The sequence below is a fragment of the Heterodontus francisci genome, chromosome 38 (genome assembly GCF_036365525.1).
Source record: "Heterodontus francisci isolate sHetFra1 chromosome 38, sHetFra1.hap1, whole genome shotgun sequence".
Taxonomy (NCBI): Eukaryota; Metazoa; Chordata; class Chondrichthyes; order Heterodontiformes; family Heterodontidae; genus Heterodontus; species Heterodontus francisci.
In genome coordinates, this window is record NC_090408.1 from 16,525,758 (window position 1) to 16,553,041 (window position 27,284).

Here is a 27,284-nt window from a genome sequence, read left to right on the forward strand (position 1 = left end):
CATTTAGTAAATGAGCAACAAATCCTTCTTTTTCACCTTATTGTGTGCACTTTTTACGTTTGACCAAGACAAGTAAATTGATCGCCAATGCAGGGAGGTGTAAAATGGCTTTTTTGAACAAATTGCAGAGTTTCTAGATCCATTAACTGAGAAAAACTCTAGATTCGGAATTCAAAAATACTAGTGTTCCAAATGGACATAAATTAGCTCGCAAATATATCTTTGTAACACTAAATTAGGGAGAATCCTTGCAGTGGAATATTATTAGGCAATACCCCTCAACACTAAATACCTGGGCAAGGAGCTGAAGGCAAAGATTAGACATTAGACTTAGTATAAAGAAACTGAGATACCCTGTCAAGCAGCAGATCCGGAGGACAGACATAGGACAGCTGAGTTATACATGGGAGAAAACCTCTTTATATCCTCACCTATCCTAAAACATACTGTAACTTCATACAACTTTTCATAGGACCAAGAAGGCCTGTTTGTGGGAATGTCATAATGACATTCCCATAACAAAGATTCTTACAGAGCACAAGGAAAAAAATCCCATGGCAGCGAGCAAGCTGAGGATCAGCCAAGTACACCAAAGGCATGGAAAAAGGAGAGATTGTTTACTGCCACATCAGTGTGCACATTTCGGAAAAAGACTTAGACAGCAAACCCCAGGCAGAATTTCAAGTACTTCTAACTGCATTTTAATAAGTAGTCTACTTAGTCGTGCAGTTAATCCTTTTATGGATCATTTGGATTTTAAAGAGCTTGTTTTCACATATTTGAAGAAACCATTCTCTGTTTTGATTTAGCAGTGTTTGCAGGAGGAGAGCAGTAATGGTTTTTGATGTGGCTAGCAAGCAATTTAAGTTTAAAAATTGAGGCAATTGTTCTTGGCCTATGGAGTTCAATTGGATTGGGCAGTGGGGGAAGGGTGGTTCTGTCGACCAGTAGTCCTGTTGGGATTGGGATTGTTGTCCTTGCTCGACTCTTGATGGGTCAGAACACCCAACCCAACTTCCAGAAATAGAATGCAGATCAGTAACAACAACCCATCAGGAAATGGTGTCGATATTATCCAGCCACAAAGCCTTAGTTATCGCCTGCTGCAAACACTGCACAAAGTACAGACTGGCTTCTTAAAATATACGCAAATAAGCTTGTTAAAGTTCAAGAAATCCAGAAAAGCGTTAAGCAGAAAAGTAGCCTACTTATTAAAATACACAAGTGCCTTTAGAAGTAACTGAAACTCTTATCCGTTTGCACATTTTTCTCCTGGAAAGAATCTACAAGAAGCATCTTTGTTCTCCAGATTTGGCCACCGAAGCCCAAATGGCAATTGTGAGTAAAACTTCCCAAAAGTACGGCAGATTGTCCAATGAACAGAAAGAACATTCAAAGATTTCTGCAAGATTGGATCAATGTGGTATTTATTAGATAACGAGTGCTTTTAAAAAAAAAATACCATTTGGCATCAGATCAAATTTTAGCATCAGAAGCCTGACGGCTAAACAAAGTCACTAAACCACATAGTACAAATGACACTATTTTCCACCAGGATGCGGCCTCTCCTGAGGTTTTAATACAACATAAAGTTACATTTCTGGCAGTAGCTGCAGTCTAATTGGTCATTACCAGATTTAACATTAGTGCATAAACCATGTAAGAGAAGGAATAGATTGGATGTTAGGTGTTTTTATCCTTTCCCAGACAGCATTGAGCCTCCGGTGTGTGGGGTAGTGGGTTGTGTTCCTGACTCTCTACATGTCTTCAAGAGGGACCTAGACCGATTCATGACTGGGGCACACACTGCACCACATCAAAGTGTCTTTATTGGTAACATTTGATCTAAGTGATCTCTTGGACTGGCTTTGATCGCTTGAGGGAGCCAGAGAGGAATTTTCCAGAGTATTTTTCCCTTATTGGTTCTGGGTTTTTACCCAGTTCTTTTTGTCTCTCCCAGGAGATTACATGGATGCTGGGGATGGGGATGCAGAGGAGAAGGGATAGAAGAAGTGATCAGTATTGATGCTCTGCTCATCATGGTGTGGGGCAGGCTTGATGGACCATGCAAACATACGAATTAGGAGCAGGAGTAGGGCACTCGGCCCTTCAAGCCTGCTCCGCCATTCAATAAGTTCATGGCTGAACAGATTACTCCACATTTCCACCTACCCCCGATAACCTTCCACCCTCTTGCTTATCAAGAATCTATCTAACTCTGCCTTAAAAATATTCAAAGACTCTGCTTACACCACCTTTTGAGGAAGAGAGTTCCAAGGACTCACGACCCTCAGAGAAAATATTTCTCTTCATCTCTGTCTTAAATGGGCGACCCCTTATTTTTAAACAGTGACCCCTAGTTCTAGGTTCTCCCACAAGGGGAAACATCCTTTCCACATCCACCCTGTCAAGACCCCTCAGGATCTTATATGTTTCAATCAAGTTGCCTCTTACTCTTCTAAATTCCAACGGATACAAGCCTAGCCTGTCCAATCTTTCTTCGTAAGAAAGCCTGCCCATTCCAGGTATTAGTCTAGTAAACCTTCTCTGTACTGCCTCCAATGCATTTACATCCTTCATTAAATAAGGAGACCAGTACTGTACACAGTACTCCAGATGTGGTCTCACCAATGCCCCGTATAGCTGAAGCATAACCGCGGTATTTTTGCGTTCAATTCCCCTTGCGATAAACAATAACATTCTCTTAGCTCTCCTAATTATGTGGCTGTACCTGCATACTAACCTTTTGCAATTCATGCACTAGAGCACCCAGATCCCTCTGCATCGCAGAGCTCTGCAATCTCTTCCTATTTAGATAATATGCTTCTTTTTTATTCTTCCTGCCAAAGTGGACAATTTCACACTTTCCTACATTATATTTCATTTGCCCACTCACTTAACCTAATAATATCCCTTTGTTGGCCCCTTACGTCTTCTTCACAACTTACTTTCCTACCTATCTTTGTGTCATCAGCAAATTTACCAGCCATACCTTCAGTCCCTTCATCTAAGTCATTTATATAAATCGTAAAAAGTTGAGGCTCCAGCACAGATCCCTGTGGCACACCACTCATTACATCTTGCCAACCAGAAAATGACACATTTATGATTACTCTGTGTTGCCTGTTAGCTAGCCAATCTTCTATCCATGCCAAGATGTTACCGCCCAAACCACGAGCTTTTATTTTCTGCAATAACCTTTGATGTGGCACCTTATCAATGCCTTCTGGAAATCTAAGTACAATACATCCACTGGTTCCCCTTTATCCACAGCACATGTAACTTCCTCAAAGAACTCCAATAAAGTGGTTAAACATGATTTCACTGTCACAAAACCATGTTGGCTCTGCCTGATTACCTTGAATTTTTCTAAATGCCCTGCTAGAACGTCTTTAATAATACCTTCAAATATTTTCCCTAAGACAGATGTTAAGCTAACTGGCCTGTAGTTTCCTGCTTTCTGTCTCCCTCCCTTTTTAAATAAAGGAGTTACATTCACTATTTTCCAATCTAACAGAACCTTCCCCGAATCTAGGGAATTTTGGAAAACGAAGACTAATGCATCACTGTCTCAGTAGCCACTTCTTTTAACTCCCTAGGATGAAATCCATCAGGACCCGAGGACTTGTCAGCCTACAGCTAAAACGATTTGTTCAATACCACTTGCCTGGTGATTGTAATTTTCTTGAGTTCCTCCCTCCCTTCCATTTCCTGACTTACAACTAATACTGGGATGTTACTTGTATCCTCAAAATATCTGTTCAATTCATCTGCCATCTCCTTATTATCCATTATTAATTCCCCAGACTCACTTTCTATAGGACCAACGCTCACTTTGTTAACTCTTTTCTTTTTTAATTATCTATAGAAACTCTTACTATCTGTCTTTCTATTTCTTGCTAGCTTTCTCTCATACTCTAATTTTACTGTTTTGAAACTGTTTTAGTTAACCACGGATGGTGGCCCCACCCTTGGAATTTTTCTTTCTCTTTGAAATGTATCTATTTTGTGTATTCTGAAATATCCCCTTAAATGTCTGCCACTGCATCTCTATTGACCTATCCCTTAACCTGATTTGCCAGTTCACTTTAGCTAGCTCTGCTTTATTGCCCTCATAATTGCCCTTATTTAAGTTTAAAATACTAGTTTTGGACCCACTCTTCTCTCCCTCAAACTGAATGTAAAATTCGATCATATTATGATCGCTGCTACCTAGGGGTGCCTTAACTACCAGGTCATTAATTAATCCTATCTCATCGCACAATACCATGTCTAGTATAGCCTGCTCTCTGGTTGGCTCCAGAAAGTATTGTTCCAAGAAATTATCCTGAAAACATTCTATGTACTCATCTAGGCTACCTCTGCCCATCTGATTTTTCCAGTCTATATGTAGGTTAAACCCCCCATAATTATCGCTGTACCTTTCTGACAAGCTGCCATTATTTCTTACTTTATACCCCAACCAGCCCGTCTTTTCCTGCCCGTTAATTTGCAGGTTAGGATTAAGTTTATTTACATAAACCGTGGTAATGTAAACCAATACTAGAAGGCTCCCTTAAATCTATACTAGTCTGGACCCATGACCAAATGATTCAGCAAAAATAATCAGCATCCAGTAATGAGCCAGCACAGTAACAGAAGCTAATACAATTTACAAAAATTTAAAATACAGCAGACAGGAGTAAATTGATGACTATGGGATAAGTATGCCCAGATTATATTAAGAAAAATCTCCAAAAATACTTCATGCAAGCTTGGCAAATTAGTCAGACGGAAGCCCATTGACCGAGCTGCAGTGATTTATCTTCGGAGTTGTCAGATGTGAAGTATTAAAATAAACTATCCAACATCACAAATGAAGCTGAGTTACAAATAAGTTTTAGGATCCAAATTTTGTGAAGTATCTTAGAATTGAAAGGAAAAGTGCACTTATAAGCAGAGTGGAAAATTATTTTGTCCAGTAATTATATCTTATACTGAAATAAGCAAATGTACAACACTCAAGACACACAAACTCTTTCAGAAATTAACAGTAAATGACAAGTTGCAACAAGCATTAGTTATGCCGCATATTTACCACAAATCCCTTAGTATACTCCTTAAACAGCTGCCAAGTTATTTTCCTTCAAGCTTTTTCAGATGTTAAGGGTTTTGAAAGGCAGTTCAGCTCCAAATTTTTGCCACAGGAGATTGCCAGGCTGTGCCCGGTTTCTGTGCTATAAATTCTATGCAAAGGTTGATCACAGAATTTCTGCACAAGATTGGGGGAGGTTCACAAAAGTTGCCTCATCCCCCACACCAGGTTCACACTTCTGATGGCATCCAGATTGTGATGCTTTCGCTGGTCACATAGCCAACTAGCACTCACTGTCCAGGCGAAGACTGATCACCTAGACAATGAAATGATGGCTACTGGCTCCAGTGGAATTAGACCCCTTCATGAATTTCTGCCTTCAGGGGAAAATGTTTGATTTAAAAATTAAGCTGAACAAGATCAAAGTAAGTTCCTATCAATAGGTCAAGGCAGTTCTTTACCTGTGCAAGACCTCCTGCATGAAGCAGCACCAAGTCAGGAAGCCAGGAACACCCAGGAACCAAGAGACCATGCAGGGTCACAATGCAGAACGGGACAGAGTAAAACATGTACACCAGCATCTAAGAGAAAGACAAAATGGGTGAAGAGTAAAACTCACCAACAATCTCAGGATGTTTGAAATGGACAGGCCTCAAATGAAAAGCAGCATTACTTTCATAGACTCAGGAATATATTCCACATTATATGTAGCCCAGCTGTAGCATGTACCACAGACTATGCAGACACAGGTTTCAAAATACTGAGCAAGAGGCCAGGAGAGTCTGTGCTTGGCTCCAATATGCAAATCCAGCACCTTCCCAATGTGCATCCAGGAATTTTCCAATCCCCAATATCCAAATCCAGCACTTCCCACGCTCCAATAAGCAACTCCAGTACTTCTCCATTCCTTAATGCTTGCTCCAACATTATTTTACCAGATTATTGTTATCTCTGTACTTGAGCACAAAGGACAGTTCCAAGACATGTCTGGGATCAGGATCCACAAACTGGAAATGTGTATAAAACCTCATTGCTGGGATTTCAGATTAATATAGTGGATCAATCTGGCGTGCAGCAGTAACTGTTGTCTTCTAGGTATGCTCCAATTATTCATGATCCTGTATGAATGATGGTCTCTGTGGATGGAGGTTAACATCATCTAGTTCACTGGTCGAACTGGCTCTGTACTGTGTTCAACAGCAAGACATAAACACACTTCTTCCACAGCCTGCCAAATAGGAACAGATGTACTATTCTGAATTGGCCAGATATCGAAGGAGTCTGTATCCACTTTTGCCACTGATGTAGGCACAGCTTTGCTTCCTGTCGATGGTGTGATGAGCATTACTCAGCTCTGAGGGAAGTCTCACCCTTTGCAGCTTTTCCAGGGATGTATTCCAGCACAGTTCAGATGTAAATCTTGATCAGAAATGAACATGGGCTTGGCTGAAAGTGTCAGCAGTGGCTCACTGTAGTACCCTCGCCTCAGAGTCAGGAAACAGAGAGTTCAAATCCTATGCCAAAAACACCTTGAAATATTTCAGTCACAAGGGTCTTTGATTTCCAAAGCTTACCTGCAGAAGACTGGAAGCTTGTGTTTAGGGTGTAGGGCATTGCCATTGCATTTGTCACATCACTTACAGCTGTTCCTTCACTGTTGGGTCAAAATCCTGGAACTCCCTCCCTAACAGAACCGTGGCTGTATCTACACCACATGGACTGCAGCAGTTCAAGAAGGTGGCTCATCACCACCTTCTCTAGGGCAATTAGGGATGGGCAATAAATGCTGGCCTTGCCAGCACTGCTCACGTCCCACGAATGAATTTAAAAAAAAAAAAATCCACCAACAGATCACTGGCAAAAATGGACACAGACACATTCATTATCTGGCCCATTAAAGTGCAACATCAGCACTGTCTGAGTTCCCACAACCAGAAAGTTGTCTCACAAATATTCAAAGCCTTCGTGTCAAGGGTTACATTAAGAGGACCAAATTTTTTAAATTCTGTAACTCACCATGTCACAGCTTGGAACAACACCCTAGCTGCCCTTAATCCTCTCAATTCAGTTTCAGCTGGTTCCAAGCGAGTGTCAGCTTTGGGGTGACAGGACATCTGACCTCTGGATCCCTCTGTCCTTTAGAGGGGATCTCAATCTTGAAAAACTCCAATCATTCTAAACATTCACAGCTTTGGGAGGGGGTGGGAGCGGGGGTTTTGGTAGAAAGAATTCAAGATTGCTACGAGCTGATTTCACTCCTAAATGGCCTGGCTCTAATTTTAAGATTATACCTTTTTTTTCTATATTCTTCACCAAAGGAAAATAGTTTCTCTGTATCTATCCTTTCAAATCCCTTTACCATTTTAAATACCTCAATTAGATCACCGCTTAGTCTTCTAAACTCAAGGGAATACAAATCAATTTTATGTAACCTCCCCTCATACTTGAAGACCTTAAGCCCTGGTCTCATTCTAGTCAATATGAATCTTTGTTTTTTGGGGTTTATTTTGGTCAAGTTCCTTTATCTATTTTCATTCCATTTTCTTTGTTCACCTGTCTTGACACCCACAGGGTGTGACTATTCCCAAGCCCCCCACCCCCCATCCCCACCAACACATCAGCCAGAAGGAAAGAGACCAAAAAAGACAGACAGCCGTGGGTTTTGCTTTTGTGGTGTTTTGGATTTATATAGCACCTTTCACAACCTCAGGATGTCCCAACGCTCTTCATAGTCAATGAAGTACTTTTGAAGTGTAATCACTGTTGTAATGTAGTAAACGTATGACTGTAACGCTGCTTTCCACTCACCATTGCTGGGAGAGTTTGGTGCCTCCTGGCTGCTGCGGTTCAGATTGGAAAATGAGTACAGCAAATGGGGGGAAAGTTCAAATTGTGCTGATTTCCAACAACTGAGGGATTCAAACACCTGCCTGACGACATCAGTAAGAGACCTGAGACAAACCCGGCATCAGGCCTCATTTCAGCTGACGAGCTGTGAATGGCAATCGTGCCCCAATTAAGGGCCTCGGGAATTTTGTCCAGCTCCACTGCCAGGTCTGCCCTGTGTAGGAGGGTTAAGCAGAAGGCAGGCATGTATGGGTTGGCAATGTCCCACAACTCCTGCTCCTCCTGGCTCCACAGAAATGAAACTATGAAACGTTTCCTTCCCTTTTTTGTGGATAGGCCCCTGCTGTCCCGTTAAGGACCACCGGTCAGGCCACTAAAGACTGGGAATGACTGAGCGGAGCTTACGTAGCACAAGCTGCACCCATTTGATGTCCAATTTGCACTGGGGTCCTACAATCAGCATTAGAACCTCGATTTGTGTATGCAAAGCATCGAAGACCAATTCCATCTGTGTGCCTTGCACACATCGAAGTTGCCAGCTTCCAATTTAGCAGTTGGCCCACCTCTGGAGCAGATCAGGTGCGGGCAATAGGGGCCCAAAATTCATTGATATTTCGTCCCTAAAAACTGGTGCAATGATGTTCAATTTCTCTTCCAGCGAGTAAAGCTGATCTTGCTTCATGGCACGAAGCTCAGTGCCTCTCCCTGTAACCCCTATTTAGCATCATCAGTGAATATGTATAGCCAGTGCGTCTAATTGACACTTATAATTAAACAGAATTAATAAACATATCATTTATTCAGAATTGCATGAATGACAAATTTAACCCAAGTCTCTATCCAATCTTACCTGTATCTTTGGGTAGGCTGCAGGATCTCTCAGGTACGGCTCTTGGAGCCGCAGGTATTGTCGGCATATCTTGATAGGACAATCCAAAGCCACCTATTGCCAACAATAAGTAATCAGTGCAGAATTCGGAGATAACCGAGAAAACGAGAAAACTGCACAATGTCTCTGAATTCACCTCTATATCATGCACACTAAGTTATAGGAACTTCTCAGGGTAGACACTCGTTTAATGTAAAGTTTATTATAAAGCTATTACTTGCATTTGCTGCTGGGACAGTTTCAATGCAGCAAGACTAATTAATGTAGTGAGCTACTGAAACAGGTGAATAAAATGTAGGTTTTAGGCAGAGTATTAAAAGGAAAAGAATCAAGACAGACATCTAAAGCTACTGATACAGGGAACAGAAAATTGAAAACTGCTTAACCTTTTAAGCTTTAACTCCTCATAACATTGCAATGCTATGACAATTCAGAAAGAAAGTATCCTTTATGCTTTTCTTACCAATCCTCTGAAGAGGCTGAACGCAATGGCAAAAATGAGAGAGATGGCCAGCAACAGGTCGAGCGGTCTCTGTAGCAGACTCTTCTTTTGAACAATTTCAATATCCTGAAGTGATGGGAACTAAGTTTTTATTTCAAATAGAACACTTCAAAATTTAAGCCTACAAAGAACTAATGGTATCTGCAAATGAATACTTAATACGTTCATTAGGTATTCCTCTGCTGTTTTGTCAAAATTAACCTGTTTATTTTAAGTGGGAAAACTGTTAGCTGTGTCTCAGTGGTGGTTCTCTGACCTTTGAGTCAGAAGATCACACGTTCAAACCCCACTGTAGAATCTTCAGGACAAAATCTATACTCCAGTGCAGTATTCAGGAAGTGCCACTCTGTTGGAGATGCTGTCTTTTGAATGAGACATGAAAGCAAGTCTTCCCTCTCAGGTGGAGGTAAAGGATCCCATGGCACTAATTTGAAGAATAGTGCCCTGGCCAATATTCATCCATCAATAAAACAGATTAGCTAGTCATTATCACACAGCTGTTTGTGGGATCTTTCTGCCATGTCCCCCACATTACAACAGTGTTTACACTTAAAAAGTACTTGATTTGCTTTAAGGCACTTTGGGACATCCTGAGGTGCTATATAAAATGTCTTTCTTTCTTATATGCCCCAGTAATTAGTGCACAGAGGAATGTCATTCAAACTGGTTAAATGTTTATGCACCAATATCGGAAACAGTGGACCCTTGGGTGTAGTATTTAATACTTAGTAATTCAAACGCTAAAGAAATACTTTGACACAAAAAATATTACACTGATTGGTAAAACATTTAATGGGGTTAAATTGGAGAACGCTGAAAACGGGAGGAGGATCACGGTACATGATTAACTCATGCCCGTTCATAGCATTGCAGGCAGCACATTAAATTAAATCTGTTGACTGCAACACTCAAATATCATTTCAAGTGCCTGGTCCCCCAGAACATTTCTGTCATTCCCCCTCCCTATGTACCCCTCATCTCACTGCACCCACCACCAACAACATACTTTCATTCCCAGCCCCAAGCCTCCCATTATCTCTGATCAGCAGCATTCTCCACTCCAGTCACCAAACTTGTTTTCAACTTGTTTAAAGATCTAGTTGGAGTCTCGTTACCAGCGATGCCTGGTAGGGATTGGTGTTAGGACATTTGCAATTTCCATTAATGATCCAAGTGTAGCTGTTAGGGGGAAATGATCTGCAAGTTTGCAGGAGAGACAAAGATATGTGCAAGAGCCAGGACTGCAGATGATGCTCGACTACTACAAGCAGATCTGGACGTGCTGGAACATTTCCGTGATTGACAAATGATGTTTAACTTAGAAAAAAGTGCAAAGTATGTGGGCATGATGAATACTGAATGAGTCAACCTTTCACAGGAAAGAACTAAAGCTGGTGGAGAGAGAGAGAGAGAGAGAGATTTGGGAATTATGGTGCATCAATCTCTAAAGATTCATGACCAATGCCGTGAAGTTATAGCTACAGCAAATTAGGTTCCTGGTTGTATTTATAGATCAATTCACTATCAAACAAAGTACATAATTTAGTCCTTGTACAAGACCTTGGTTAGGCCTCAGTTAGAATACTCTGCTCACTTATGGTCTCCTCACATGGTGAGAGTTATTGAGACTTCAGAAAGGGTGCAGAGCAGGGTCACTAATCTAATTCTCAGTTCAAAGGAAGCATTTTAATTATCCAGATAGGCTCAAAGAGCTGGGTCTCTAGGCAAGTGCAGACATGGGGTGACTTGAGCAAGATTTATAAAATGAAGAAGTGACCAAATTGTGTTTGTGTAGATCAATTGTTTCAATTGAATAGGTTAGGGAGGGCCAATGACAGTCTTACAAGTTATATAACAGCAGAACTAGATTAAATGTCAGGAGGCGGTTTGTCTTTTCTCAGAGAACATTAAACCTGTGGAACAGGTTGTCAGCTTGTGTGATAGACGTTGATTCACTGAATTTATTCAAGTGACAGCTGGACTTTTTTCTGGCTGCGGCGGAGATCACAGTGTAGTTTAGAAGAGGTAATAGATGACTTGATTGAAACATATAAGATCCTGAGGGGTCTTGACAGGGTGGATGTGGAAAGGATGTTTCCACTTGTGAGAGAATCTAGAACTAGAGGTCACTGTTTAAAAATAAGGGGTCGCCCATTTAAGACAGAGGTAAAGTAGAAATTCTTTCTCTCAGAGGGCTGAGTCTTTGGAATTCTCTTCCTCAAAAGGCAGTGGAAGCAGAGTCTTTGAATATTTTTAAGGCAGCAGTAGATAGATTCCTAATAAGCAAGGGGGTGAAAGGTTATTGGTGGTAGGTGGGAATGTGGAGCTGAGGGTACAATCAGATCAGCCATGATCTTGTTGAATGGCAGAGCAGGCTCGAGGGGCCGAGTGGCCTACTCCTGCTCCTAATTCGTATGTTCGTATGTACGAGAGATAGGTACCTTGTAAGGTTAATCCAGGCAGGGTGATCTCCTGCTTTAACTAGTCTGATTAGTTTTAAATCAGCTAAGAAGGGTCTCGAGAGGAACTTTCCAAATTTCTACCCCTTAATTAGCCTGGGTTTGTGTCTTAATTTTCAACTCTTCCAAAAGATTACATGGTGGCTTAGGGAATGCATGCACAAGACATCACAAATCTATGAGACAAGCTGGATGGAGACAATGACTCATTCCTGTCCATCATTTTCCTATCTGTTCATATGTAAAACACAGTGAGCATCTTGAGTACTTTATCCAACTCAGATGCAATCACAATTTGTGTTGTTCTGGCAAAGTACATAATTCAAAAAACATACAATGGCTACTGAGTTCAAAAATAGGTATGATCTTACATAAGCAAACAGTTTTAGAAAGATAAAACGAATCATGAAAGGAAGTTGCACTCTTTAAATGTTTGTTAAATGAAGTGATAGCAGAGATTAAACAAAACACAAATTAGGGCATAACCTTTTCTCTGTATTTTGTGGGTGAGTAATGCCACAGAGTCATCAATATTTGTACAAGTGTGAGGATTATCATGGGGACTAAATTATGTGGACAGGTTATGTAAATTTGGCTTGTATGTCCTTGAGTACAGGAGATTAAAAGGTGATCTGATCGAGGTGTCTAAAATGTTAAAATGATTTTCAAGGGTAGGTTATGGATTAGCTATTTCCTCTGGTGGGGGAAATCAAAAACAAGGGGGCATAGACTTAAAATTAGAGCTAGGCAATTTAGGAGGGCAATCAGGAAAACACTTTTTCACACAAAGAGCAGTGGAAATCTGGAACTCTCCCCCAAAAGGCTGTAGAGGCTGGGAGAACTGGAGCTTTCAAAGAGATTGAGAGATTGTTGTTGGGTAAGTGCATCAAGGCATATGGAGACAAGGTAGATAAATGGAGTTGAGGTACAGATCAACCATGATCTAATTGAATGACAGAGCAGAGTTAAGGGGCTGAATGGCCTACTCCTGTTCCTGCTCATCTCAAGCTATTGTGAAGTGCAAACCCTTATTAATCATGATAAAGTGCCTGAAACTTCACAAAGTATGGTTACATCACTATATTCAGCAACTGCATAAGTAATGCAACCCCTAAATATTTATAATACCTCAAACCTGCAGTCACAGAGATCAGACACATGTTTATTGGAAAGAGTTTTGCATAACTGTTAACATTTAAAACTAGTCCTGACAAGATTCTAAATAACCTTTTGCAAAATGAATAGCATATTCTATTAGGGCTTATGCAAACAGTGTTTGGAAAGCAAACACGTGTTATGTAAATCAGTGCCAGATTGATTTGTACAGATACAGAGTCAATGTCCACAGAATTCTGGAGTTGGTGTCTCAGTACATTTCCTGTCAAAGCCTCCCACTGTTTATTCTTCTCCAGTTGCTTAATCAGAATGCAAAGTGATACCCAATCTCTGAGTTTTATTTGCTTCCAGCTTTAAAAAAAACAAGCAGCATGCTGTGTTGATCACAAATCTCTTTTCAGCAGGTTGAATCTCATTTAAGATGGAATATCATCGTCATTAGTTCTCATCTTCTGAGACGCTAACCTGCCAAGTTGTTACTAAACAATTCCCCTGGTAATGGAACGTAATTACTTCCAGTAGGAACCTGAAGCATTGGAAACCTCGAGGGAACTGCTGACCCCTTGCACCAAGTCCACCAACTGAAGCTGTAATCAGTGCACATTCTTCTCCCCTACCCACTTCTGTCTCATCTTCATTTCACATCAGCGCAGCACACAAGGGTAATCCTACACACTTCTACGACCGAGGCGGGAGCAATGTATTGTCAATTCAGTCCCATCATTCCACAGGTCACAGCATATTATTAAAGTTTTCCCACCCAACAAAACAGTCAAATTAAACACTCTAGTAACCCCCAGAATAAAACAGACCAAACCAGGTATCTTTAGACAACAACAAATTAACTGTTTCTTAAAACTAAATTTAAACACTATTAAGATAACCCTATGTCTAAAGACCTCATAACCTGAGTATTGTTGAAAATAGAGATGGGCTGTCGAAGCTTTTTGTCTTGCACTCATCAGGGCAGTCACAAGAATAACAAACGTAAGGGAAAACAACAACTTATACTGTATGAGAAGAGAGTGCTGATTAGTGGGCAAGTGAACTCTGGTAGAGGTGTTGCCATGGTAAATGCACCAGTTTATGGTGACTGACAGTTAACTGCCAAGCTTTGTTTAAAATTTAATACAGGCAGCTTGACTCTGATTGGTCAAGGCATTGCCCTGAGGAATGAACCGGCTCATTCCTCAGGGCAATGCCTTGACCAGCTGACGTGGCATTTCCATTCAGGGCTGGGCCTTCCACCTGTGGACATGCCAATGGCATGGAAAGTCACTGCTATATATGTCCACAGTTTTTGTGGCAATCATTTTCACTTCTTTCAGCTCGGAATTTCCCAAAATCGTCAGGAATACACAGATTCATTGCATGTTAATACGCATTTATTTTCGAAAAACTAAAACCAGGCAAGTGTTAAATGACTGAAAAGACAATTGATTTCTGAATTTATTTTACGCATCATTACGCCAACATAAGTATCGGAAAATGAAGTAATCAACTAAGTGAGGTACAAGATTTATTCCAATTTCCACCTGTCTCTAAAATTCCCACTAGGTTTTGATTTTGATAAACTGGTGGATTTTACTTATATAGAAAGTCTAAGCAAATGAGGACAACCAGGGTAGGAGTGGCCAAAAGCCATGACCTACACCCCCAATATGCCAAAGGTAACTTTAAATGAATGAGAAGAGGTGTAGCTGTCGCCAGCATCAGCTGTCACTGGCAGATATACTTCAGTTTGGACTTTGCAGCCTGCAGAAACTTTGAAGAACAATTTCTCAAGTTTTTGTTTTGAGTTACGCCAGGAGAAAGGTGACTTTGACAGCCTGAAGGACTGTGAGATCACAGGGCCACTTTATACCACTCCCGCCCTCCTGCTCCAACCATGGTACGGGTAACATTTATGGAATTCCCAATGGGAATTTTCTACTTTAATGGAAGAAAGGTGGTGTACTGGGTAGAAGACTGGAGAGGAAAACAGCATTCGAAAAGGAAGTACCCTGTAAGATATTACTCCACTCCCCCCCCACCAAGAACTTACAAGACATGCAGATCTTACAAAGGTCTCAGTGCTTTGCATGAGAAAAGCTCCCCTTCACCAAAGAGACTGAAAGAAAGCTTCTGCATGAAGACCTACTGCCAGGATTGTCTGCATATAGCTGTGGAAGCAGCTACAAGGGGTGCGGGCAGGGGGAGATGGGAGCCTGAGTAATATCACCCAAGCCGGAATCTTGTTCTGCCGCTGCCAAGGTCAGTGGTGGGCGAAGGAAGCGGCGCCCAGCTGCCGCAATCTTCAGTGCGGCGAATCATTTGAATGGATCACGTGGAGGGGGCAGCCTGTCCGTCACCGGCAATGGCATCAGCTGCCTGTGCGCAGGTGCTGACGCCATTTTTAAAGGGATTGGAACCTTTCCGTGATTTTTAAAAAAAGCACTAAACATTTTTATAAACAAATTTAAAACCGGTATTTTTGGACCTCTTCCCATCCCCAACCCCAATACCCACAATATTAGATACTTTCCCTCTCCACCCCAAAACACTTAGGTTTTCCAACTGACTTTTGTCTCCTCAAAGTGCAAAGACTATCAACTTTACTCTTTCCCACCATTCCCGCCACCAATGAGGGACCTTTACTGCTGCTCCTCACCTCCCTCCCACACAGGAAAAATGACCTACTCACCCCTCCCAATCAGTATTGTACCTCGATTCCCCAGATGGGGATTGGAAGGCGCGGGAGTACCAGCCATCGGCACGAAGGTCGCACCAGGATCGGAGGTGGCAGTGGGCTTGCAATTATGCGGGAGCAACACACTGTCAATTCAGTCCCGTCACTCCACAGGTAGCAGCATATTATTAAGATTTCACACCCAATCGGAAAACAGCCAAATTAAACACTCTAGTAACCGCAGAATGAAACAGACTGAATTAGGTATCTTTAGACAACAAATTAACTATTTATTAAAAAACTAAATCTTAAAAAACTATTAAGATAAACCTATGTCTAAAGACCTTATAATTTATTTTTAATCTAACTCCCACATTCACACACATACACTCAAAAACTAATAGTTAACTAGTTTTAAGAGTGGAGTTTTTAACATTAGCTGTCTCTTAAGAATAAATAAAATAAGTAAGTTTTTGTAGGTTACATTCCTGATGGATGAGGTCTTCTAATGTGGATTTGATGAAAATAGTCCTTCAGAAGATGGGCATTCAACTCTGGCTGCAGCAAGCATTAAACAGTTCTTTGAATGAAGAGCACAGCAATTCAAATGGTTTCTTGACAAAGGCGGCTTTTCTCCTTTACTCATGGAATTAACTTGGCCTGTAGCTCCTTGCAGAATTTTTTCTGAGAATAAAACAGCTCCTTTCCTTCAGTACACCTTGCTGGAAAGTCTCAGAACTGGTTCAGACCAGTCCCTGCCAACTTCACACACAGCCAGGTGGAAACATTACCACATGAACCCTTTCTCTCCTGCTGTTGCCCAGGGCAACAAAAATGCAGATGCTGCACACTGTCTCTCAGGAATTCCAGAACCGTCTCTCCCTTAAAAGGTGCACTGTTTTAAATAGAGTTTTAAAGGCACACACACAGTTTTTAATCCGAGGAGAAAAATAATTACAGATCCGTGACAATATATAAATGCTGGGCCCATCGACAAGTGGCAGAGGGGCTGCCATGAGGCCTCTCCGACTCTGTGAATATCGGGACAGGCCCTCACAGCGTCTGGGTCGGGGGCGGGCCTCCTCCAGAGCAATCTTCAGGCCCCCTGTGCCACAGACCCCACGCCTGGGAGGGGGAGCTAAATTCAGCCCCCAGTGTGCACATCTGACAAGTAGCTGGCACCAACTGCATTGAGGACAAACCAATTTGGTAAAGGAACCATCAAACACGGGTTGAGCCTTTATTTACATTGACAAATGGGTGAGCCCTGGACACATCTCTTGATGCCGATACCACACGGCACACACCATCCGCCATATCGGATGCGCTGTGGCATCCAATTACACCTCCTCAGCTACCTCCAACCATATCTTCTTAGTGAGAGCTGCAGGTTTCTTCCTCCCATTGCGGGGGAGCATCCTCTCTTAACCTATGCTGTCAAGCCCCTTAAGAATTTTATGTACTTCAATGAGATCACCTCTCATTCTTCTAAACTTTAGGGATATAGGCCTAGTCTACACAATTTCTCCTCATAGAGCAATCCTCTCTAATAGTTTAGTGAAGCTTTATCGCATTCCCTCTAAGGCAATTACATCCTTCCTTAGCTAAGAAGGCTAACACTGTACACAATTCTCCAGCTGTGAGTATTTTTTTTTATATTACTCATTCATGGGATGTGGGCGTCACTGGCCAGGCCAGCATTTATTCCCCATCCCTTGAGAAGGTGGTGATGAGCTGCCTTCTTGAACCACTGCAGTCCACGTGAGGTAGGTACACCCACAGTGCTGTTAGGAAGGGAGTTCCAGGATTTTGACCCAGCGACAGTGAAGGAACGGCGATATAGTTCCAAGTCAGGATGGTGTGTGGCTTGTTTGGGAACTTGCAGGTGGTGATGTTCCCATGCATCTGCTGCTCCTGTCCTTCGAGGTGGTAGAGGTCGCGGGTTTGGAAGGTGCTGTTGAAGGAGCCTTGGTGCGTTGCTGCAGTGCATTTTGTAGATGGTACACTCTGCTGCCACTGTGCGTCAGTGGTGGAGGGAGTGAATGTTTGTGGACAGTGTGCAAGTCAAGTGGGCTGCTTTGTTCTGGATGGTGTCAAGCTTCTTGAGTGTTGTTGGAGCTGCACCCATCCAGGCAAGTGGAGAGTATTCCATCACACTCCTGACTTGTGCCTTGTAGAAGGTGGACAGGCCTTGGGGATACAGGAGGTGAGTTACTCGCCGCAGGATCCTAGCCTCTGATCTGCTCTTGTAGCCACGGTATTTATATGACTACTCCAGTTCAGTTTCTGGTCAATGGTAGCCCCTAGGATGTTGATAGTGGGGTATTCAGTGATGGTAATGCTATTGAATGTCAAGGGGAGATGGTTAGATTCTCTCTTGTTGGAGATGGTCATTGCCTGGCACTTGCGTGGCACAAATGTTACTTGCCGCTTATCAGCCCAAGCCTGGATATTGTCCAGGTCGTGCTGCATTTCTACACGGACTGCTTCAGTATTTGAAGAGTTGCGAATGGTGCTGAACATTGTGCAATCATCAGCGAACATCCCCACTTCTGACCTTATGATTGAAGGAAGGTCATTGATGAAGCAGCTGAAGATGGTTGGGCCTAGGACACTACCTTGAGGAACTCCTGCAGTGATACCCTGGTGCTCAGATGATTGGCTGTGGTTGTTGGAAGTCATTGTCCTTTGTGCTAAGTATGACCCCAACCAGCAGAGAGTTTTCCCCGAGTCCCATTGACTCCAGTTTTGCTAGGACTCCTTGATGCCATACTCAGTCAAATGCTGCCTTGATGTCAAGGGAAGTCACTCTCACCTCACCTCTTGAGTTCAGCTCTTTTGTCCATGTTTGAACCAAGGCTGTAATGAGGTCAGGAGCTCAGTGGCCCTGACAGAACCCAAACTGAGCGTCACTGAGCAGGTTATTGCTAAGCAAGTGCTGCTTGATGGCACTTTCCATCACTTTACTGATTGAGAGTAGGCTGATGGGGCGATAATTGGCCGGGTTGGACTTGTCCTGCTTTTTGTGCACAGGACATACCAGGGCAATTTTCCACATTGCCAGGCAGTTGCCAGTGTTGTAGCTATACTGGAACGGCTTGGCTAGGGGCGCAGCAAGTTCTGGAGCACAGGTCTTCAGTACTATTGCCGGAATATTGTCAGGGCCCATAGCCTTTGCAGTATCCAGTGCCTTCAGTCATTTCTTGATATCACGTGGAGTGAATCGATTTGGCTGAAGTCTGGCATCTGTAATGCTGGGGACTTCAGGAGGGGGCCGAGATGGATCATCAACTCGGCACTTCTGGCTGAAGATTGTTGCAAATGCATTAAGGCCCTATATAACAAACTTCTATACTACCCTTCAAGATGGCTCCTGTGCTGGAAGCTCCCTAGGAAGCTCCCTTGCTGTTCAACTCTATCCATGGCCATCTGCTCCCATCCCTAACGTTTTCTCCACCAATCTGCCCTCTTAAACTGTTTAAATTCCCCTGGCTCTTTAAATCAGTTCATTTTAGCCCTATCTAAAAGTTAACAGTTAGTTTAGTGTATGTTACCTGGGCCCACTGCCCTCCCCCAGCCACACCTGCTCTTTGTTTTCTCAATGAAATTGATCCGGATGAAACGAGAACAGCTACCGATACTTTAATCTCCGATCCTGCTGTCTTCACAGTCCAGAGTGTCTGCAGCCACGGTATGCGGTAAGTCCATTGAGGTGAAGAAGGAGCTGCGGGACCCGAGAGAAGTCCTGTGAAAAGGTGCCCCGAACACCCAAAACATCCACGAACGGCCCCCCCGGCCGCAACTTCAAAGCGCCCGCGGGAGATGGCTCGGAGAGCATCTGCAGCGCACTGTCGGCAATGCTGCATGCCTTTATTTAAACCACTGCAAAAAAAAAAAACCCTTAGCAAATGTAATCACCTCTAAGTCTGCCAAATGATGCTTCACCTCCCGAAGGACGTGGATGAGCTTTCCGGACGTCGATGGTGGGCACTGAGGAAATGGCTTATTACCTGCACCAGATTCCACCCCCCCCCCCACCCCCGTCCCCTTCCCTGCTCCACCCTCTCAGCTCACCCCCTCACAACCCCGTCCCAGCCCGCCCCCCCCTCGCACCATCTTCACCCCGCACCCCCTTCCCCTGCACCCCCCCCCCACCCCCTCCCTCTACCCCTCCCCCTTGCATCCCCTCCTCCCACCGGCACCATCCTACACCTGTGTAGGGGCCCCAACAACCCCACTGCCTTGTGGGCGTCTCGGGAGACCCCAAGGCTAAGGGAGTAAACCCTAACAGAAAATCCAGAGCGGAACCCCGTAGGCGGTCATGTGTCACCTTTGGCATGTTTCCGGCAGTTCCTGCAGCCATACTGGTGCCAAACGTCGTGTCCTGCACTCCTTTGGACCCCACCAGAAAGGCCGAGAGGGGGGATTTGACGACTGGGCAACTCTCAACCTCCATAAATTTGCCCAGGCATGCGCCATGGAGAGGTCACTCCATAGTTGCCTCACAGCGACTGAAACAACACGGAAGGCAGCAGTTACGGGTTATAAGTCCAGATAAATTGGCGTAGAAACTGGGCGCCACGGGTTGCCTTTGTCGGTGGGAGAGGTCATTGCACCTCACTGGACAGCTACCGCCCGCCTCAAACCGGGCAGCCCCCGGTCAATAAGGTTCTGTCCCGCCACAGTCTGCCTGCTTCAATGGGTGCTTGGAGCTCAGGGTCATTGCCCGAAAGGTGGACTGATACACCGCACCAAACAACATGAAAAAAGGAAAGAAGGTACCAGCCCTTCGCTTTGCAAGCTGGAACGTCAGAACTATGTGTCCTGGCCTGTCGGAAGACCTTACACAAATCAACGATTCTCGGAAGACCGCCATCATTAACAACGAGCTCAGTAGACTCAATGTGGACATTGCAGCACTTCAGGAGACTCGCCTCCCCGCGAGTGGCTCTCTAGCAGAGCAAGACTACACCTTCTTCTGGCAGGGCAGGGATCCTGAAGAACCAAGACAGCATGGAGTGGGCTTCGCCATCAGAAACTCCTTGCTCAGCATGATAGAGCCTCCCTCAAATGGCTCGGAACGCATACTGTCCATCCGACTGCTCACCACCTCTGGTCCAGTACACCTACTCAGCATCTATGCTCCAACACTCTGTTCCGCACCTGAAGCTAAAGACCAGTTCTATGAACAACTCCATAACATCATTAGCAGCATCCCCAACACCGAACACCTATTCCTGCTGGGGGACTTTAATGCCAGGGTTGGGGCCGACCATGACTCATGGCCCTCCTGCCTTGGGCGCTATGGCGTTGGAAGGATGAATGAGAACGGGCAGAGACTGCTTGAGTTGTGTACCTATCATAACCTCTGCATCACCAACTCGTTCTTTCACACTAAACCCTGTCACCAGGTTTCATGGAGGCACCCAAGATCACGTCGTTGGCACCAGCTAGACCTCATTGTCACAAGGCGAGCCGCCTTAAACAGTGTTCAAATCACACGCAGCTTCCAGTGCGGACTGCGACACCGACCACTCCCTGGTGTGCAGCAAGGTTAGACTCAGACCAAAGAAGTTGCATCATTCCAAGCAGAAGGGCCACCCGCGCATCAACACGAGCAGAATTTCTCACCCACAGCTGTTACAAAAATTTCTAAATTCACTTGTAACAGCCCTTCAAAACACTCCCACAGGGGATGCTGAGACCAAGTGGGCCCACATCAGAGACGCCATCTATGAGTCAGCTTTGACCACCTACGGCAAAAGTGCGAAGAGAAATGCAGACTGGTTTCAATCTCATAATGAAGAGCTGGAACCTGTCATAGCCGCTAAGCGCATTGCACTTTTGAACTACAAGAAAGCCCCCAGCGATTTAACATCCGCAGCACTTAAAGCAGCCAGAAGTACTGCACAAAGAACAGCTAGGCGTTGTGCAAACGACTACTGGCAACACCTATGCAGTCATATTCAGCTGGCCTCAGACACCGGAAACATCAGAGGAATGTATGATGGCATGAAGAGAGCTCTTGGGCCAACCATCAAGAAGATCACCCCCCTCAAATCTAAATCGGGGGACATAATCACTGACCAACGCAAACAGATGGACCGCTGGGTTGAGCACTACCTAGAACTGTACTCCAGGGAGAATGCTGTCACTGAGACTGCCCTCAATGCAGCCCAGCCTCTACCAGTCATGGATGAGCTGGACATACAGCCAACCAAATCGGAACTCAGTGATGCCATTGATTCCCTAGCCAGCGGAAAAGCCCCTGGGAAGGACAGCATTACCCCTGAAATAATCAAGAGTGCCAAGCCTGCTATACTCTCAGCACTACATGAACTGCTATGCCTGTGCTGGGACGAGGGAGCAGTACCCCAGGACATGCGCGATGCCAACATCATCACCCTCTATAAAAACAAAGGTGACCGCGGTGACTGCAACAACTACCGTGGAATCTCCCTGCTCAGCATAGTGGGGAAAGTCTTTGCTCGAGTCGCTCTGAACAGGCTCCAGAAGCTGGCCGAGCGCGTCTACCCTGAGGCACAGTGTGGCTTTCGTGCAGAGAGATCGACTATTGACATGCTGTTCTCCCTTCGTCAGATACAGGAGAAATGCCGTGAACAACAGATGCCCCTCTACATTGCTTTCATTGATCTCACCAAAGCCTTTGACCTCATCAGCAGACGTGGTCTCTTCAGACTACTAGAAAAGATCGGATGTCCACCAAAGCTACTAAGTATCATCACCTCATTCCATGACAATATGAAAGGCACAATTCAACATGGTGGCTCCTCATCAGAGCCCTTTCCTATCCTGAGTGGTGTGAAACAGGGCTGTGTTCTCGCACCCACACTTTTTGGGATTTTCTTCTCCCTGCTGCTTTCACATGCGTTCAAATCCTCTGAAGAAGGAATTTTCCTCCACACAAGATCAGGGTTGTTCAACCTTGCCCGTCTAAGAGCGAAGTCCAAAGTACGGAAAGTCCTCATCAGAGAACTCCTCTTTGCTGACGATGCTGCTTTAACATCTCACACTGAAGAATGCCTGCAGAGTCTCATCGACAGGTTTGCGTCTGCCTGCAATGAATTTGGCCTAACCATCAGCCTCAAGAAAACGAACATCATGGGGCAGCATGTCAGAAATGCTCCATCCATCAATATTGGCGACCACGCTCTGGAAGTGGTTCAAGAGTTCACCTACCTAGGCTCAACTATCACCAGTAACCTGTCTCTAGATGCAGAAATCAACAAGCGCATGGGTAAGGCTTCCACTGCTATGTTCAGACTGGCCAAGAGAGTGTGGGAAGATGGCGCACTGACACGGAACACAAAAGTCCGAGTGTATCAGGCCTGTGTCCTCAGTACCTTGCTCTACGGCAGCGAGGCCTGGACAACGTATGCCAGCCAAGAGCGACGTCTCAATTCATTCCATCTTCGCTGCCTTCGGAGAATACTTGGCATCAGGTGGCAGGACTATATCTCCAACACAGAAGTCCTTGAAGCGGCCAACATCCCCAGCTTATACACACTACTGAGTCAGCGGCGCTTGAGATGGCTTGGCCATGTGAGCCGCATGGAAGATGGCAGGATCCCCAAAGACACATTGTACAGCGAGCTCGCCACTGGTATCAGACCCACCGGCCGTCCATGTCTCCGTTATAAAGACGTCTGCAAACGCGACATGAAATCGTGTGACATTGATCACAAGTCGTGGGAGTCAGTTGCCAGCATTCGCCAGAGCTGGCGGGCAGCCATAAAGACAGGGCTAAATTGTGGCGAGTCGAAGAGACTTAGTAGTTGGCAGGAAAAAAGACAGAGGCGCAAGGGGAGAGCCAACTGTGCAACAGCCCCAACAAACAAATTTCTCTGCAGCACCTGTGGAAGAGCCTGTCACTCCAGAATTGGCCTTTATAGCCACTCCAGGCGCTGCTTCACAAACCACTGACCACCTCCAGGCGCGTATCCATTGTCTCTCGAGATAAGGAGGCCCAAAAGATACTACTACATTCCAAATCCTTGGTAATAAAGGCTAAAATACCATTTACTTTCCTAATTCTTTGCTGTACTACATGCTAGCTTTCTTTGATTTGTGTACAAAGAACCCACATCCCTCTGAATACCAACATCTCCCATGCTCTCCTGGAGCTTCCAAAGTAATCCTCGAGGATTGGTACTCCCAATGCACAAATATTTCAACCCCTCCTCTTTTTTTGGTAAAATAGGAACAGAAAATGCTGCGAATAAGGCAATCTCCACAGGTATAGAGAAAAAGCCTTTCATCCAAAGAGTTTGAGGAAGGCGGCACACCAAACATCTGTATGTAGATATTACTCAATTTTAAGCCCCAAGCTGGCTGATATTTCAGAGGAGAAACCAGCCCTATGTTTCTTGCATACTTTTTTTCCCCTCTTGCTATGTGTGTCTTGCAATCTCTCTCTCCCTTCTATGAACCTCTTACACACTTCTCTGAACTCTTGTATCTATCTTTTCCTGTTTATCTCTCTCCCGTTCCGTTGTTTCCCTTCCTTCAGCCATCCACTCCCTCAGTATTAACTCTCATCCTCATTCCTTTACCATTGTATTTTCTTTAAAAGCTCTGGACACACAAAGATTGTAAACAACAGGTGCCATGGTAAAGATGGCTCCTGTGGGCAGGCAAGGAGAAGCTGTGAAGGATCTACTGCAACAGAGGAGCAGAGGTTCTCGGCATGGCTTAGAAATAACCTCTCCCCAAGCTGTACTGCCTACCTGTGGCTTTACCAATAGTTCTGAAGTCCAACTAGTAGTGGGTCTCCGAGTAGTCACTGTAACACATGTGGATGAAAAACAAATAGCCAAGGCTTGTTTTTGAGGGGGATTGGGAAAGCTGGCTCAGGGTTATGTAATACATAACAGTTACCATGGTTACAATCAAACATATGGAAAGTTTTCCACACAGCAAGTCAGATGATTAGAAACTAGAATTTATAAATTATATATCGATGGAGATATACATATTGTCAGGCAAGCTCCCCATCTACCAAGACTGAGGCACGTATTACTTCGCCACATTAACATTAAAACTTAAAATTGCAATCCCCTAACTGGAAGGACATTTGCATAGTACTAGCAGTGTTGGAACAAAAGGGACCCAGTCATTGCTTCCCCAATACACAGAAGAAGTGGTCAGACCAGTTTTAGTCACATGACTAATGGGCTGTTGCAGAGAATTTGAACTTCCAACAAAGGATTTTGGATAGACAAAGCCATGTGCTCATGGAGTAAAGATCTCTCCCGGAACTGAAGCAAGAATTACAGCCTCTCCCGTCTGCCTGCTTCCATCTCCTTCCCATGGAACTGAATCTTGTGAAGACACGTGCAACTCAAAGAGAGAAAAGTTTCCTACGTGAACAAGGTTTTGAGACGACTACTGGGCCCCAACAAAAAGCAAGACTACTTACAAAAGGACTACAGTGAGCTTGAAGCACCATAACAAGATATTGCCTCAAACCCCTCTCTACTATATATTTTCCTTTTCTCTTTTCTGTTCCTATCTGCATGTGTATATCGCGTGTGCACGCTAGCATGGGCGCGTCGTATATCCGTAGGTATAAACCGTATTAGAGCTGAAGTTTAAGTTCTAATAAAATTTCATCTTTCTTCTTTAAACCTCAGAAAACCTGTGTGAATTTGTTTCTTTGTCTTATAATTAGAAAGTTGTGAAAAAGGATTCACAAAAAGGGGAGCTCAAAACACAGTTTGTTTAAAATTAAATCCTGTTACACTAAGATCATGTAAAGACAGCAAAAGGCCCCTAGACACGTTTCTCACCTGGTCCTAACAATATATCTTTTTAAAAAAAAATTTTAAACATAAAAAACACACACACACGAGCACATGCACACACAATATAATGAGGTCAAGTTACACAGGGCAGTCCATCTAAAAATGGCTCTGCTCTATCAACACTAAACAATGTTGAACTTCTTGCCAGACTTTACACCATCTTTATTAAAAATAGATTATGCAAATGCCAACCAGTTCATTAAACGACTGGCGGAACAGGTCGTTCCTAGGATTGTCCATGCTGGAATACATGCGTGTTCAAAGGGCATTTAAGAGTAGTAAATAATTTTTAACTCATTTATTTTGGTTATTGCAATTTATGTCTATTTTCACATTGGAACAAGTACGTAGTTGTATTAAATAATGAAGAGTGCGGGAAAAGTAATATTCGAGGGTGATTGCCAAAATCCTACAAGAGCACTGACCATTAATGGTAACAATTCTGCTGAATCTCCCATATGTATAATGTCACCTTGGCCAGTTGGAGGTTTAAGGAGAATCAGCAAGGAGCTGATATGTCTTTCAGCAGCCATGTTGAACTTGTGACGTTTGGGATCTTTGTGTGATGTATCTTTAAATTTACAAAGCACCAAGGACAAAACCACATGCTTGTAGGATTAATCAAACTAATAAAAGTTGTTTGATGTGATTATCCAGTTTTAAATATTACTGGAAGTTTTTCCTCATCAAGGTTTCCAAATACTTTTTAAAAGGTCATGCAATAAATAAAGTTTTAAGTTATTATTAATCGACCCAGCACATTTTCCTCTTCCCAATTTCTCCCCTTCTCTGTTCAAGTTTCCAACTCATGCTGAAATACTATTCCATAGGCCTGGCAGCCTCTGGTATCTTGCTCAAGCAGCCGGTCTTCATGTGACTTTAGATGCTGAGCACTGTGAGGCTACTGGCTAAGAAAGTCATCATCTCCAAGCTTCACCAAACAGGCATTTTCCTGAATGAGTTACTGGGTAGATAAAAATCACTAGAAACCCTCCTGTCCCAGGTGCTGAAGTGAACTGCAGCATGTGTGATTGAATACATGCAGCTGCAATAACAACGCCATCCAACACAAAACATCCTGCTGTATCAGCAGTCCATCCAACATCTTTAACATCCATTCCCTCTACTACTGGTGCACTGTGGCTATAATGTGTGCTACAGCAAATGGCCAAGGCTTCTTTAACAGGACATCCCAAATCCACAACCTGCACTACCTAGAAGGACAAGGGCAACAGGAACTGGAAACACCATCCTGACTTCGACTTATATCAGCTTTTCTTCATGGTCGATGGGTCAATATCCTGGAACCCTCCTACCTAACAGCACTGTGGAAGTATCTTCACCATATGGACTTCAGACGTTCAAGAGAAGGGTCACCACCACCTTCTCAAGGGCAACTAGGGTTGGGCAATAAAGCTTTGCTTGCCAGTGACAAGGATGAATGAAATAAAAAAAAACACTCTACTGCCTCTCCTGCTGAGGTCAGATAAATCAGCTCTTAATGATCATAGCTAGGATCTTCCTCATCTGCACAACAGACTTCCCAACTTTATCCCCTGCACCAAGGTCAATTCTTAATGCAGACATTTGACAATTAACATCAGGTACTAACCTTATGTGCAGATTCGTTCTCTAAAGGCTGGTTATAAATTTGGCGAACAGCCCACATGGGAAGAACAAGGTAAGGAATAATCAGCAGACTGACAGGGCCAAGTTTGGTGCCGTATTTCCCTAATGAATGTATGAAAGCAAAGAAGATTCAGAACTAAGTCTTGTAGCTTACAAATTATAACCTTCAAAAAAAAAAAAATCAGCAAGAGAAGGGGACAATCATTGATTAAAGTCTTGCTCACTCCCTTTCTCAAGTTAGCCTTAGATCCTTCCAGATCACACAACTTTAATTTG

The 27,284-nt window shown here is 43.8% G+C and overlaps 1 protein-coding gene across 2 annotated transcripts in view; it reads right to left on the reverse strand.

Moving 5' to 3' along the window:
* LOC137352397 (transmembrane 6 superfamily member 1-like) overlaps positions 1-27,284 on the reverse strand; it is a 58,045-nt gene that overhangs the window by 15,130 nt on the left and 15,631 nt on the right. The window contains exons 6-9 of one of the 2 annotated variants that reach the window (XM_068017735.1): positions 26,992-27,110; positions 9,274-9,378; positions 8,772-8,864; positions 5,536-5,655 (exon numbers count right to left, since the gene is read on the reverse strand). In XM_068017735.1, coding sequence (XP_067873836.1) covers positions 5,536-5,655; positions 8,772-8,864; positions 9,274-9,378; positions 26,992-27,110 — 437 coding nt within the window. The remainder of the gene's footprint in view (positions 1-5,535; positions 5,656-8,771; positions 8,865-9,273; positions 9,379-26,991; positions 27,111-27,284) is intronic. The other variant, XM_068017736.1, reaches the window with a different exon arrangement.